Here is a 14,936-nt window from a genome sequence, read left to right as displayed (position 1 = left end):
TCAAATCCAATGGAACTTTTGGCATGGGCTTTGGGGAGTCTGACTATTTGGGTCCAAGTGTTAGCTCTCCCACTCACTATCTGTATGACCTTATGTCAGTTCATTAATGCAGTCTATTTCTTCCTCTGTTCCATGAGAAGTTGCAACAGCAGCAGCATAAACAATGATAACCACCTCATAAGATCATCATAATGATTAAATAAATTAACACTCATACAGAACTTAAAACAGAGTTTTAAGCAGTGTAGATATTCAAATAAATGTTAATTATTATGGCTTTTGTTATCTGGCATGACATTTATGGCTTTTCAAAGTATTAACCAGGGGCACCTGGGTGGCTCAGTGGGTTAAAGCCTCTGCCTTTGGCTCAGGTCATGATCCCAGGGTCCTGGGAACAAGGCCCACATGGGGCTCTCTGCTCAGGAGGGAGCCTGCCTCCCTTCCTCTCTCTATGCCTGCCTCTCTTCCTACTTGTGATCTCTGTCAAATAAATAAATCTTTTTTAAAAAGTATTAACCACTTTTGGGTTTTTGCAATTCTTTCTTGCCCATGTTTTTATGAAAGTACATTTTCCAGGCATTCCTCCTACTTTGCTAGCTATTCATTCATCTTATTAGCTACTTTTGCTTCATTCTGTCTTTATGTGTTGTATTTTCTAGGACTTCATCTTACCCTTATGTTCTGTTCAATCTACATACCATGTCAGTGAGAACTCATTGAGGTTTTCATTACTTCTCTGTAGTAATTTCTAACCCTGGATTTCTCTCTCTCCCCAAATACACAGCTATACCATTACCCCTTCAGTCCAAGTGACTAAAATGATAATCCTATGTAGATGATCCTCAAAACCTCCCACTGAATAGGTCCAAAATGGAATTCATTATCTTTTCCCTGAAATGTTGTTCATCCTTTATTCTTTGGGTAGATACTGAATGACACCTTTATCTGACAGGCACCAACCAGAAAGAAGGGAATCTGTCTTGACTCCTTTGTTTCCCCACTGCTAAGCATAATGCCTGGTTATCTAGTAGATGGTAAATAAAATGGTGACTGGTAGGCTAGATGAATGGATTGACAGGTAGGTGTGCTGGGAGGGCTAGATGGATTGTTGAGTGAGTCTGTAGCCTGTAATTGTATTTAGTTAAATATTATCTGATGATCATGTACAGTTGAAGGTCAAGGATAAGAAAGCACACCCTTAGTGGGATATATACACCAATGAACCAGTTTTCCTTGCTACATTACATACACATGACCCCTTTGGGATGAATACTTTTATCATTCTGAATGAACAAACACTCAAATTGTATATTTGTCTGAAATAATGATCTGGGCTATGAAAGTTTCCTCCTCTTGCCATAGTGAAGAGACACATACTCACATAATAGGAAGAACTGTCTTAATTTTTTCTCCTATGATGGACTTCTTAAATATAAAGATTACGTCTACCCTATGAACTATAAGATGTAGGAAATATTCACCGGCATGAATGCAAATGGCTTACCATATTTATATCAAAAAAGTTTGCTAGCATAATAAAATGTCACTAATCAAGACTGATTAATGCAAAAGCAAATTGGGATCAGAGATTTTTTTTTTAAGGAAAGCCAATTTTATTATTTTCATATACATGTAGTATATAAAAATGGGCCAAGAAAAAAGGTACCAACTATGCAGAATAAAGTAACTGGCCATGACAAGTTGAAAAAATGGTATGTAATTGGAATATCAGTTATTTCTATGACTGATGGGGAATTATTTTAGAATATGTAAAGACATATTTTAAACAGCTTTCTTCTAATAGCATTTGTACTATTAATTTTGTGAACTAAAGATTAAATAGAAGACTAATTAGTAACTGTAAATCTTACCTAAAATAGATGCCATACTACCCTGTGGGGCAATAACAACAATGAAACAAACAAAAAAGAAGTGTGCTCAAAGAATATAGAGAGAGACTGACATTTAAGCAGAGGTTCACGTGTTAACCCAAGTTGGAATATAATATGCTGACTGGTTTTGCAATACCAAGCAAGCACCCAAACAGAAATGAACTCCCCAAAACAGTCATTTATGATAAGTGCCACTCACCTGGTTTTACCTATTTTAGGTACCAGATTCTTGATTTCATGTCACAACCACTAGTCTTCTAGGGTTTGTCTAGTTTTCATCCTTATTTTCAGAAAATCTCAAGCACTTCTTTAACTCTTAACTTTATGGGGGCAACAATAGGGTCAATGAAGAAGGACTAAATTTACATCATGCAGCATGATTTTACAGTATTGTGCTGTGTACATTTTATTTGTCTATCCATAGCCCCCTCTTCGTCCTTTTCTTCTTTGTTCTCTACTTTGAGGTGCTGATCTGTGTCATCACTGGGCTCACGTGCCCTCTGGCTTCCAGTTGGTTTACCCACAAGGAGAAATCTGGTAGGAGAGAGAGGACAAAGTGAGATCAGGATATTTATTCTCCTGGTTCTTCCTAGTGGAGTTGCCTCAGGCCAATGGTGTCCCTTGGCAAAAGGTTACTGAGCTTCTCAAGGTGGATTCTACTTGTGATTCTCAGCTTCTGGCTACTTTTCCCTCCCCTGATAATCTGGTACTAGATATAGTAACAGCTCTACTGCTGCAAGGCCCAATTTCTTGTGTTCTCTTTGGTGATTTTCCTACACCTGGGTTATGTTGTAACTTATTCCTTTATAAATAAATCTTTCAGATTATCCAGGCCAGATCAGAGGAAAATGTATGTCAAGCTAAGATACTCCAGAGGACAGTGGGGAGACATTGAAGGGTTTAAATGAAGGAGTGGGATGCTCAGATATATGTTCATTGTTACTCTTTCTGTAGTGTGGAGGTTGCATTACAAAACAGAGACTTGAGACAGGGGGCTATAAAGTCTACTGCAAACATGTAGGCAAAAAAATGATAGAGCTTTGCAGTGATAATATGTGAAAAGTGGGAAGGAGTCCTATGTGAGAGAAATTAGTAACCAATTATACATGGTATTCATTGAGACCTCGAGGAAAATCTAGAATGTCAGGTTTTGCTTAAGGGATAAAGTTGATAGCGGGTTTATTACTTATTTTCCAAGACATTATTTCTATTTTATGAAATCAACTTAAAGAAAAGATAATGTGGTCCTTAAAAGATAAAAACAATGTGGTCATGTTTATTTTTAATATAAAATAAAGTACTTCAGAGCAGAATTTATAGAACATCTCCATCTTTGACTCACAATGATACAAAAAAAAGATACAAATAAGATACAAAAAAAGACAGTATAATCCTGTCTTACTTACAGAATATAATGAGTATGAATTCTTAGATATTGTTATAAAAAATTTACAGTAGGCCTGTCTGCTCTTGGGTTGCCCCAGAAGAAGACCAGAGCATGTGGTTTCTTTGGCAATTGAGGGAAATATCAGTAGGGAAGTGAGTAAGGCTTAAATATTCATACCCCAATATGTACCATCAATCCTTGGTTATAGGCTGCTCCTAGGAGGTGGGGTGGCAGGAATCATCGATTCCCTGGTATATCCAGCCTGCAACTGAGGTGGCAAAATGAATTCTTTGTGGCACTGCAAATCCTTCAAGTGATAGTATCAGAAGTCAGGTTGCTGGGGACTGAAGCAGTAAGGGTAGAGGGATTCAGGCAGTCTGCTCTAGGACCTTTCTAAAAGATTTTCATATTTGGCTCAGGGGATTGAGAATAGAGAGAGTTAAATTTTTGTATACACAACTGATATTCTAGGTTACCTTAAGGAAGATAACTTCATGTTTGCCATTGGAAAAAGTGAGGAATTCTATTGTCCATTATCCTATCTGTAACATAATGAAGAATTTTTTAAATAAATAATGTGAAAAGTGAGATCATCTTTGAAGGTTAAGTTTCAAAGGTCTTCTCCAGGCTAACATTTACTCCTATATATTCATTTTTCCTTCTATTCCAGTTGAAAGAATTCAGAGTCAGTGGGATGAAGTACAGGAACACCTTCAGAACCGGAGACAGCAGTTGAATGAAATGTTAAAGGATTCAACACAATGGCTAGAAGCTAAAGAAGAGGCTGAGCAGGTGTTGGGAAAGGCCAGAGCCAAGCTTGAGTCGTGGAAGGAGGCTCCCTACACAATGGATGCAATCCAAAAGAAAATCACAGAAACCAAGGTTGGTATCATGATTATGTTCTTAAAATAAAATGCCAGTTATACTGGATAAAATTATAACCGTAGATTAAAATTTAATAATTTTTAGAAGATTTTATGTATTTATTTATTTGACAAATCACAAGTAGGCAGAAAGGCAGGCAGAGAGAGAGAGAAGGAAGCAGGCTCCGCACTGAGCAGAGAGCCTGATGCGGGGCTTGATCCCAGGACCCTGGGATCATGACCTGAGCCAAAGGCAGAGGCTTTAACCCACTGAGCCACACAGGTGCCCCTAAATGTAATGATTTTTAATGTAAATTTATTAAAAGGAAACTAGATTTAAGCTGAAATGAACAGTAGGCTTTTTTAAATTTAATTTCTTTTCAGTGTAACAGAATTCATTGTTTATGCACCACACCCACTGCTCCATGCAATACATGCCCTCCATAATACCCACCGCCAGCCTCCCTGAACCTCCCAATCCCCACCCCTTCAAAACCCTCAGATTGTTTTTCAGAGTCCATAGTCTCTCATGATTCACCTCCCCTTCCAATTTTCCTCAACTCCCTTCTCCTCTCCATCTCCCCTTGTCCTCCATGTTATTTGTTATGCTCCATAAATAAGTGAAACCATATGATAATTGACTCTCTCTGCTTGACTTATTTCACTCAGCATAATCTCTTCCAGTCCCAGCCATGTTGATACAAAAGTTGGGTATTCATCCTTTCTGATGGAGGCATAATACTCCATCGTGTATATGGACCACATCTTCCTTATCCATTCGTCCGTTGAAGGGCATCGTGGTTCTTTCCACAGTTTGGTGACTGTGGCCATTGCTGCTATGAACATTAGGGTACAGATGGCCCTTCTTTTCACTACATCTGTTTCTTTGGGGTAAGTACCCAGTAGTGCAATTGCAGGCTCATAGTAGCCAAAATAGAGATTAGAGGAAAACTCATCACTAATATCAGTCTTAAAATTAATTTTATTTAATCCAGATATCATAGGCTGGTTTTCACATTACACCATCTTTTGAGATCACTTCGTAGTTGATATACATACTTGTGTGGTAGCATAAAATCAGTCATTTGGAATTAATTCCTTCCTAGAAAAAGTAATGGGTCCTTTCCTTCCTAAGTAGGGCCCTGAATGGATAAGGGAGAGGAAGTGTAAGGATAAGGCAAGGATGAGGGGTCTTCTCACATTCTCCTCCAGGTCTTTGACCTTCAGACCAATTTCCCTACTTCTTTCTTTTCCTTCTCTTCTTCTTCTTTTCCCCCAGAACTCCATCATATATCTGTCCACTTCAGAGTGTAGAACTCATTGTGATAAAAGAAGGAGAAAAGGGAAAGGAAATAATATTTGTTTACTATGTTTTATCAAGCATCATGCCTGGTGCCATACATGCTTTTTATTCTTTCAAACCTCATAGTTCTGGGTCAGTTGGGAAAGACCTTAAATGCTAAACAGAGAAGTAACACAGTGAGAATATGATTAGATTGAATATTTTATTAAAACCCTCTATAGATTTTTTTTCCTGGTGGCCTTCTGCTAAACAACTGGCTGAATCACAAGTTAGCTATGTCATCTGAGGAAAAAAAAAATTATATTGTGGTTTTCTTGGATGAAGTGACTTCCATTTCTAAATGAGTCAGTGTTTAGGCTGTGCTGAGATACATGGCATATGTATTTATGCTAGGTTTATTTGAAAAAAAAAACCCCTGAAATCTCAGTAGTTTAATATCATAAAGATGAATTCCAGTGGAGGTTGAAGAGCCTTTCCTGAGAGCCCTTTCATAAATAGGGACTTAAGGAATCCAGGATTTTCCAATTTTGTGATACTATCATCTTAAACTCATGGCTGCCCACAGTCACTGCAGGAGAGTAAGAGAGAATGTGGCCAGTTTATCCATGGGGTTCTATGGACAGGCCTGGAGATTATGTGCATCACCCACCTCCCATTGACCAGAACATGTTCCCAGCTTAACATCAGGAAGAGTAAATGGGAGTAGTGAGCTAATGAGCTTGTAGCCAGCCTCAGCCATAGCTACTTCTCCAAAGGAGCTGCGCTGCTATGAGGACAAGATTTTTGTTCATATGACAGGAATGTTAGAAAGTCACATAGGATTTTACAGACTCATCATTACCTCTGTTGGAAGCAGTTATGTCTTTCACAAGATGCTTGTTGCCACTAGATTTTCTTTTTTGGATGCACATAGAAGGTATAGGAATTTCTAATGGTGATATTCCCAATTCTTGGTTTGACTGTGGAATGGAATTCATGCAGCTGTTCTTGAAGGCTCAGGTCTTATCCATAAGGTACTTAGTATGTTATACCATTTCTTTTTCCTGTCCCAAAATTGAGGATTCTATGAATCTAGCAGATCTTGGAAGAAAGTAATTAACTGGTAGGAGGAATTAACAGGGGAAAAGGGTTTGGGCTGGACCCTTGAGTTAGAATAAGGAAAGGAGAAATGAGAGGCATATTGTGATAAATTTGATAAGGGCAAGAAGACTGCAGGTTGTCACATGAGAAATCTCAAAACCTACAAGAATCTTAAAGTGATGGCAAGAATGAATAGGGTTTTGTAGCCCCTAGAAAAGCAAGGGGCTTTAAATAAGAAATGAAAAGAAAGGTAAAAGAAAATATAAAAGGATAAAACAAAACAATTTCATCATCAAAACAAGTCATATGTTTTAAACACCTAAAACAAAGACAAGATGATATAATTGCTATCATTGTCACACTTTCAAAATAAAAAAAACTGCTTTTCAAATGTCAGACTAAAACTACATCATAAAAATGGCTCAGCCATTATCTATAGGAACTGATGTTTTTGTTTGTGTTATATGTTATATGTTAGGAATTCAACTATGTATATAATTTAATATATATACATATATATATATATAGTTGCACTTTCACTGTATGTTCATTATGTAAAGATGACCAAAGCTGTAATTTTTCCATCAGTTCCCTAAATGACATATGCTAAAGCTAAAAGTAATCCTAATACTAATACAAATATTTAGAAAGTACTTGTTCATTGTAAAAATTGTGCTAATCATTTTACATATATTGGCTTAATTTTACCCTCTGAGGAATCTTCCATGAAAACTATTATTGTTCCCAGTTTATGGGTGAGAAAATTGAAGCCTAGAGAAGTTCAGAAACTCCTCTTAAAAATCATAGAGTTACGATATGAATGCATAGCAATTAATCTTGTAGATGACTTCACAGATTTTCTCTTCTACCCATTGTCTTCTACGTGACTAAAACAAATCAAGAAAACACTGTGAAGATCAGAAAAGGAGACAACTGCAATTATGAATTGACAAATAAGATCACATTACTGATAAGCCAACAGGTGGGAAATGAAAATGATGAAACAGTATACTGGGGAGAGGTTTTCTGTTTTACTATGAAAAACTAAAAAGAAAATTTCAAATTATAGCTTCTTTTTAATGAAACTACAATTTTTAATTCTTCTAAAAGTCAGGGAGTGTATAAAATGGAGATTTGGCCTTTGTGTCTAATACATTATCACTACTGAGTGGTAATAGCTGGCTTATCTCTTACAATTTTCTTTTATGAAGAAAAGATGAAAATAGACATAAATAGGCATTGGATAACTTGAACAGAATCTCCTAGCTCCATAAATTCTTTCTGAGTCTCCGTGCCTAAGATTAGCAGGAGAGCTGGTGAGCCCCGTAAGGCGATCATCAGGCTGTGTCTACGGAGGCGGAGAACTGTGATTAAACCAGCCAGCCTCCCTTGCAGCAACGTCACTGATGACTACCTTCACTGTCACAGTGAAATGGTTCCAAAGGCAAGCACCAGTAGTGGGCAAAGTACTCTTTGAAAATTTAAACCAGTCATTGTACCTGAACTAAAGAAAAATTCATCTACAATTCAGATATTTTTGTGATTCATCATTGCTCATCTTTGTAATCGCTTCCATTTCTTATCTACATACTTTCATTATCCTCATGATGGAGATAAAATTTTGAATTCTGACTTTAAACTTAGTGTCCTTACATAAATACCTATAGATGTTGCCTTATAACTTTTGATAATTAGCATTTTAAATACTTTACAGTATCTCATTAAGTTCTACCCTTAACCATCTCCTTACTGATTGGACATTCAGATAGCCTCCTCCTCTTGCTTAAAAAAAAGTAGCAGAGAAAAGATGGGGACAAGAACAAGCCCATCATAGGAGAGGAATCAAGTCTCAGGTAGCATCCAGGGACAGTGCATCTTGAAAGCATGGTCAGGCTGGAAGGAGATGGCAATTAGAGAGTCTCGATTTATCAAAAGAACGAGCTATAGGCAGCCCATCATGTTGATGATTAATGAGCAGTTCATTAAGAGATGTCCATAATATATGTAGTTTCTTTCCTACATAACCTTTAATTTTTTGGAAACAGAAACATAATGCGAGGAAGTAGCTAATTCTGTGAACCACATGGCTTTATTTCATCTTCGCCATGGCCCTAGTAAAACAATAATTTTTTTTTGAGGTGGAAAGACAGATGTTAGGGAAAAATCATACAGGATTTCCATTTTAATCAAACTCCCTGCCAATAAGCTATGACAGAATCCTATGAGGAATGATGCCATTTAACTTTCATAAGAAGAAAGATGGTGTGACATTGGCACCTAAAACAGCCAGCAGCGGTCATCATGGGATTTATTTTATTTGGCAGAATCTTGGTTGACTTCACAACCTGTTCCCCAGGCTATTAAGATTGGCCCAAACTTGGCAATGAATTCCTTGGAAAAATTATTTCTTGATGATTTTAAGCTTTCTTTTCCAGTGTCAAGAGAGATTTATCCAGGCTCAGAGTTTTCATTTATTTTTTCCCCTTTTCAGCTTTTGAAAGAGAAATTCCTTTTTTGTCTGCTTTGTGATTGCTTTTGTGTCAAATTCAGCGTAAAAGCTTTTCAAACGTGACGGCATTAGCTGTTTTGTGCTTGGCTGAGCTAAGAGTACATGAATTCAATAGAGAAGTGAAATCTTGTTTGAGCCTAGCTGATTTGGCTCTATAATACTTAAAACTATCTGAGGCAAGAAATCCAATAATTTATCAAATTATTAAATAAACATATCCAAGGCTGCAAAATATCTGTGTTTTGAAGACATTCTTTAGGGAACTTGAAAGATAGATATATTATAATCAAGTAATTAATTTTAAAAGTGAATTTGTTATATATAGTACATACAGTAGGTATTTGAGGATCTCAAATTATTTTACTAGGAAAGGAGCTAATGAAGAACTTTTTCAAATATGGAAGTAAAACACTGCAGTTTTAATTATTTGGGGGGATGGGTGGAATTAGATCATATCCTTATGTGCCATAAGGATATGTACAGTAGTGGAAGCTGAGTTCTTCCACATATTTTATTTACTTTTTGACTTGCACAAAATTAAATCAGCAAATTGATTCACATTGGTAGTGTGAGGTTTGGATTTCTGATACTGTAATGAAAAACATCAGAAATCTTCTTGCCGGGACCTACCATTTCTTCATGATTAAAGAGAAAGAATCAATAACCTAATTGTACTTTTTCTCCCAAAGTATGTATGATGCTATTAAACTTCTCAAAGCATACAGCCAGAGTGTTTCCTACATCACTGATAGAGTAGAGGAAGTAATGGGCTAGTTTCCCCAGGTATTGCTATACTATATAAATATTTAATGCACAGTCACCAAGACTTGAATAGTATTATGCTCTGATTATACCATATTTTACCTTGTTGCCTTTTCATAGTCTAACTTATATCATGCTCAAAAATATAATGCAGCAAGTCTGTAAACTTACTCCTCCATAAAAGCAACAAATTGTAAGAATTGTCAAAATTGCCTTTTCTGAACTCTGGAAATTAACCAGAAGTTGATAGCATTTTATAAACTGCTGAACTTCAGTAAGAACAGCAGGGTTTGAGGCTTTTTAACTTGGCCTATTCCATCACTTTCTCCCAGCTCCACAGTAGCTTTGAGAATCAGCAAGCTTATAGCCACTAGAGAGGGAAGACCAGGATTGGAGTTCCTCAGAAAGACCCATTTCATTCCCAGAGCTTTATTACTATTTGACCGGTCTTGCAGCTCCTTAGAACAAACCTATACACAAGGCCTTGTCATTTATTATTTGACTGACTTTGCACTAACTCCCAGAAAAAGCCCTATCCCCACAGTGTCTATCCCAAACAATCAGCAACATTGTTTAAATAGTAACCGCCTGAGGCTGTGATATCAGTTGAGATAATCATGGTCTAGGAAAAAACTGAAAAGGAAGATTTGGGGAATGAGATGTCCTCAGAGGTATTTGAAAAGCTCTGACATATTCCTGGGGGATCTACAAGGCTACATGCATATTTTACCAAATAGAGACTATCAATAAAGAGATATAAATTATGAACAGGAACCAAATAGAGATTCTGGAGTTTAAAAGTATAATAATTAACATTTTTACTAGAGGAGCTCAACACCAGATCTGAGCTGGCAGAAGAGTCAGTGAACTTGTTCAATAGGAATAATCCACACCAAGGAAAAGGGAGAAAAAAATAATTAACAAAAAATACAAGAAGCAAAAACTGACAGAATTGAGGGAAGAAATAAACAGTTCAACAAGAACAAAGACTTCAGTACCCTACTTTTAACAAAGGATAACCTGGTCAGAAAATCACTAAGGAAATAGGAGACTTGGAAAAACACTATGAACTAGCAAGGCCTAACAATCACGCATAGAACATTCCACCCAATAATAACAGAGTATACATTCTTCTCAATTGCATCAATTGGATAGACAATTGCATCAATTGGATAGACAATATGCTATGTCATAAAACAAGTCTTAATAGATTTAAAAGGATTTTAATCACATAATGTAGATTCTCTAACCATAAGTAAATTAAATGAAATTAGAAATAACAAAAGTAAATTTGGGAAATTCACAACTATGAGAAAATGATACAGTACATTATTAAACAACTAATAGGTCAAAAAAGAAATCACAAAAGAAATGCAAAAATACTTTGAGATGAATGGACATAAAAACAGAACATACTAAAACTTATAAGATGCACCTAATGCATGTTTGGAGCAATATTTATAACTGTAAATAACTGTATTGAAAAAGAATGATCTTGGGATGCCTGGGTGGCTCAGTTGGTTAAGCATCTGACTCTTGATTTGTGCTCAGGTCATGATCTCAGGGTTGTGCAATGGAGCCGCACATCAGCTTCATGCTAGGCATAGAGCCTTCTTAAGATTCTCTCTCTCCCTCTGCCTCTCTGCCCTCCTTCTCTAAAAACAAGAAAAGAAGAAGAAAGATCTCAAATGAGTATCCTAATCTTCTACCTTAAGTGGTTAGAAAAAGGAGATTAAACCTAAAGCAAGAAGAAAGAGGAAGTAATAAAAATTAGAGTGAAATCAATGAAACAGAGGAAAGAAAAGTGAGAAAATCAAAAGAATTAAAAGTTAGTTATTGGGGGAAAAATAGTTATTAGAAAGATCAACAATATTGACAACCCTTTGCTGGAATGACTTAAGAAAGAAGAGAAAGAAAGCTCAAATTACTAATCTTACAAATGAAAAAGGATACACCATTACCATCGTTATAGAAATAAAAAGGATTATACGAGGTTATTATGAATGGGAGAAATAAGAAATATGAATAGACCTATAACCAGTGTAGAAATTGAATCAGTAATTTTAAAACTCTTCCCAAGAAATGACCCAGGCCCAGATGGCTTCACTGGTGAATTTTACCAAATATTTAAAAATGAATTAATAACAGCCTTTCACAGACTATTCCAAAACATGGAAGAGAAAGGAATATTTCCCAACCAAAGATACGACAGGAAAAAAACCACTACAAACCAATATATCTCATGAATATAGACTCAAAAAGCCTTAAGAATAATGCTATCAAATCTAATATAGCAACATATTGAAAGGACTATATACGACAACCAAGTGAAGTTTATTCCAGGAATACAAGGTTAGTTTAAAATACAAAATTGAATCAACATAAAGATTTTTCTTGACTTATGATGGGGTTATGTCTCAATAAACTTACCAAAAGTTGAAAGTACCATAAGCCAAAAATACATTTAATACACCTAACCTAACAAACATTATAGCTTAGCTAGCCCACCTTAAATGTGCTCAGAACACTTACATTAGTATACAGCTAGGCAAAATCATCTAACACAAAACCTGTTTTATAATAAAATGTTGAATATCCCTTGTAATTTATTGACTACTGTACTGAAAGTAAAAAACAGAGCAGTTATATGGGTACAGAATGGTTATCAATGTATCAGTTGCTTATCCCTCAAGATAATATGGCTGACTGGGAGCTGCAGTTTACTGCCACTGCCCAGCATTATGAGAGAATATCATACTGCATACCATTAGTCTTAGAAAAGATCAAAATTCAAAATTTGAAGTATGCTTTCCACCGAATATGTCACTTTTACACCATTATAAAGTGAAAAAAAAAATCCTAAGTCAAACAATCATAAGTTGGGGCTGTCTATAATGTATCATAGTAGTAGAATAAATGACAAAATCCATTCAGTCATCTCAATAGTTGCAGAAAAAGCATTTGACAAAATCCAAACCCTTTCATGGGGGAAAAAAAAACCCACACTCAACAAATTACTAATAAAAGGTTTTGTAGGCTGAATAGTGTCTCCTTAAAAATGTGTTGAAGGCCCAAACCCTGGACCTTATTTGTGTCCTTATTTGAACATAGGGTCATTGCAGATGTGGTCAAGTTAAGATGAGGTTGGAGCAGGCTGGGTTCTTAATCACATATGACTGTTGTCCTTATAAGAGGAGGAAAAGAGGCATACACGGAGAGAAGAATGCCATGTAAAGACACTCACCCACTCACCATAGGGACAATACCAGGTGACATCAAAGTCAGAGATGAAAGTGTTGCCACTGTAAGACAAAAAACAGTGAGGATTGACAAGTACCCCCAGAAGTTAGGAAGAAGCAAGGAAGGATTCTTCTTTATAGGTATTACATGGAGCGTAGTCTGCGACACCTTGACTCTAGAACTGTGAGACAATACATTTTGCCATTTTAAGCCACCCAGTTTGTGATACTTTGTCTTGGAAGTCCTAGGAAAATAATACAGAAGGAAAATTCCTTAACCTGATAAAGGGCATCTGAGCAAAGCCTACAATTAACATCACAGTAAAAGACTGAATGCTTTCACCTATGATCAGGAACAAGGTAAGGATAGTTGCCCTCACCACTTCTATTTACCACTATAATAGAGTTCAGGCCACAGCAACTGGGCAAGAAAAATATATGAAAGTCATCCAGATTGAAAAGGAAAAAATAAAACTATCCATTTGCAGGTGACATGATCTTGTATACAGAAAATCCTAAGGAATATACCGAAAGAGTATTAGAATAAATAAATTCAGCAAGTTTACAGATCATAAGACCAAAATGCATAAATCAGTTGCTTTTCTATATATAAGCAATTAATAATCTGAAAAATGAAATTCAGAAAACTATTCCATTTATAATGGCATCAAAAAATAAAATACAGGACACCTGGTGGCTCAGTCGGTTAAGTATCTGCCTTCAGCTCAGGTCATGATCCTGGGGTCTTGGGATCAGAGTCCCACATTGGGCTCCTTGCTCAACAGGGAGCCTGCTTCTCCCTCTGCCTGATGCTCCCCCTGCTTATGGTTGCTCTCTCTCGCTCTCTCTCTCTAGCAAATAAATAAAATATTTGAAAAAATACTTAGGAATTAAAAAAAAATGCAAGACTTTTATACCACCAACTACAAAGCACTGTTTAATGAAATTAAAGATCTAAATAAATGGGGAAAATGTCCCATGTCCCCAGATCAAAAGACTTAATATTGTTAAGATAACAATATCCTCAAATTGATCTATACACTTTATGCCATCTTCATCAAAATTCTAGCTGGTCTTTCTGCAGAAATAGACCAGTGGATCCTAAAAATATTTACTGAAATGCAAGGGACAAGGAATAGCCAAAACAACCTTGAAAAACAGAAAAGAGGACTCACAATTCCCAATTTTAAAACATACTACAAAGCTACTGGAATCAAGACAATATGGTGCTGACAAGAAGCTAGAAATATAGATTGATGAAATAAAATTGAAAATCCAGATGTAAAATCTTGCTTTTAAGGTCAATTGATTTTTGACAAGATTGCTAAGATAATTCAATGGCAAAACAATAGTCTTTTTAAACCCTTATGCTTGGATAACTAAATATTCACATACAAAATAATGAAGTTTGACCCCATATAGCACCATACACAAATATTACCTCAAAAAATGGATTATGATAGAGCTAACTATAAGAACTAAAAGTTTATTTTTATATATATATATATACATATATATAAATATATATATATATACATATATATATATTTTTTTAGAGAGAGAGAGAGAACAGAGGGGGCAGAGGAAGAGGGAAGGAATCCTCATGCAGACTTGCTGCTGTGCATGGAGCCCAACAGGGGCCTTAATCCCAGGACCCTGAGATCATGACCTGAGCCGAAATCAAGAGGCAGACACTTAACCAACTGAACCACCCAGGTGCCCTGAGAACTAAAACTTTTAAAGACAACATATTAGTATGATGACTTAGGCAATGTTTTCTTGTCTATGACACCCAAAGCAACCAAAATTAAACTTTTGTACTGCAAGAGATATCATAAAGAAAGTATGAAGATAACCCACAGAATGGGAGAAAATATTTGCAAATATCTGATAAGGGACTT

At 36.1% G+C, this 14,936-nt stretch overlaps 1 protein-coding gene across 4 annotated transcripts in view; it reads left to right on the top strand.

Annotated features, from left to right (window-relative positions):
- Positions 1–14,936, top strand: part of DMD (dystrophin) — a 2,197,254-nt gene that overhangs the window by 1,653,852 nt on the left and 528,466 nt on the right. For all 4 annotated transcript variants that reach the window (XM_032883124.1, XM_032883125.1, XM_032883122.1 and 1 more), the window contains exon 53: positions 3,950–4,161. In XM_032883124.1, coding sequence (XP_032739015.1) covers positions 3,950–4,161 — 212 coding nt within the window. The remainder of the gene's footprint in view (positions 1–3,949; positions 4,162–14,936) is intronic.

Source organism: Lontra canadensis, unplaced genomic scaffold (genome assembly GCF_010015895.1).
Source record: "Lontra canadensis isolate GAN:19392208 unplaced genomic scaffold, GSC_riverotter_1.0 scaffold86, whole genome shotgun sequence".
In the NCBI taxonomy this organism is placed as follows: domain Eukaryota; kingdom Metazoa; phylum Chordata; class Mammalia; order Carnivora; family Mustelidae; genus Lontra; species Lontra canadensis.
Note: the sequence above shows the minus strand (reverse complement) of the source record. Positions and strands in the feature narration are given on the sequence as shown.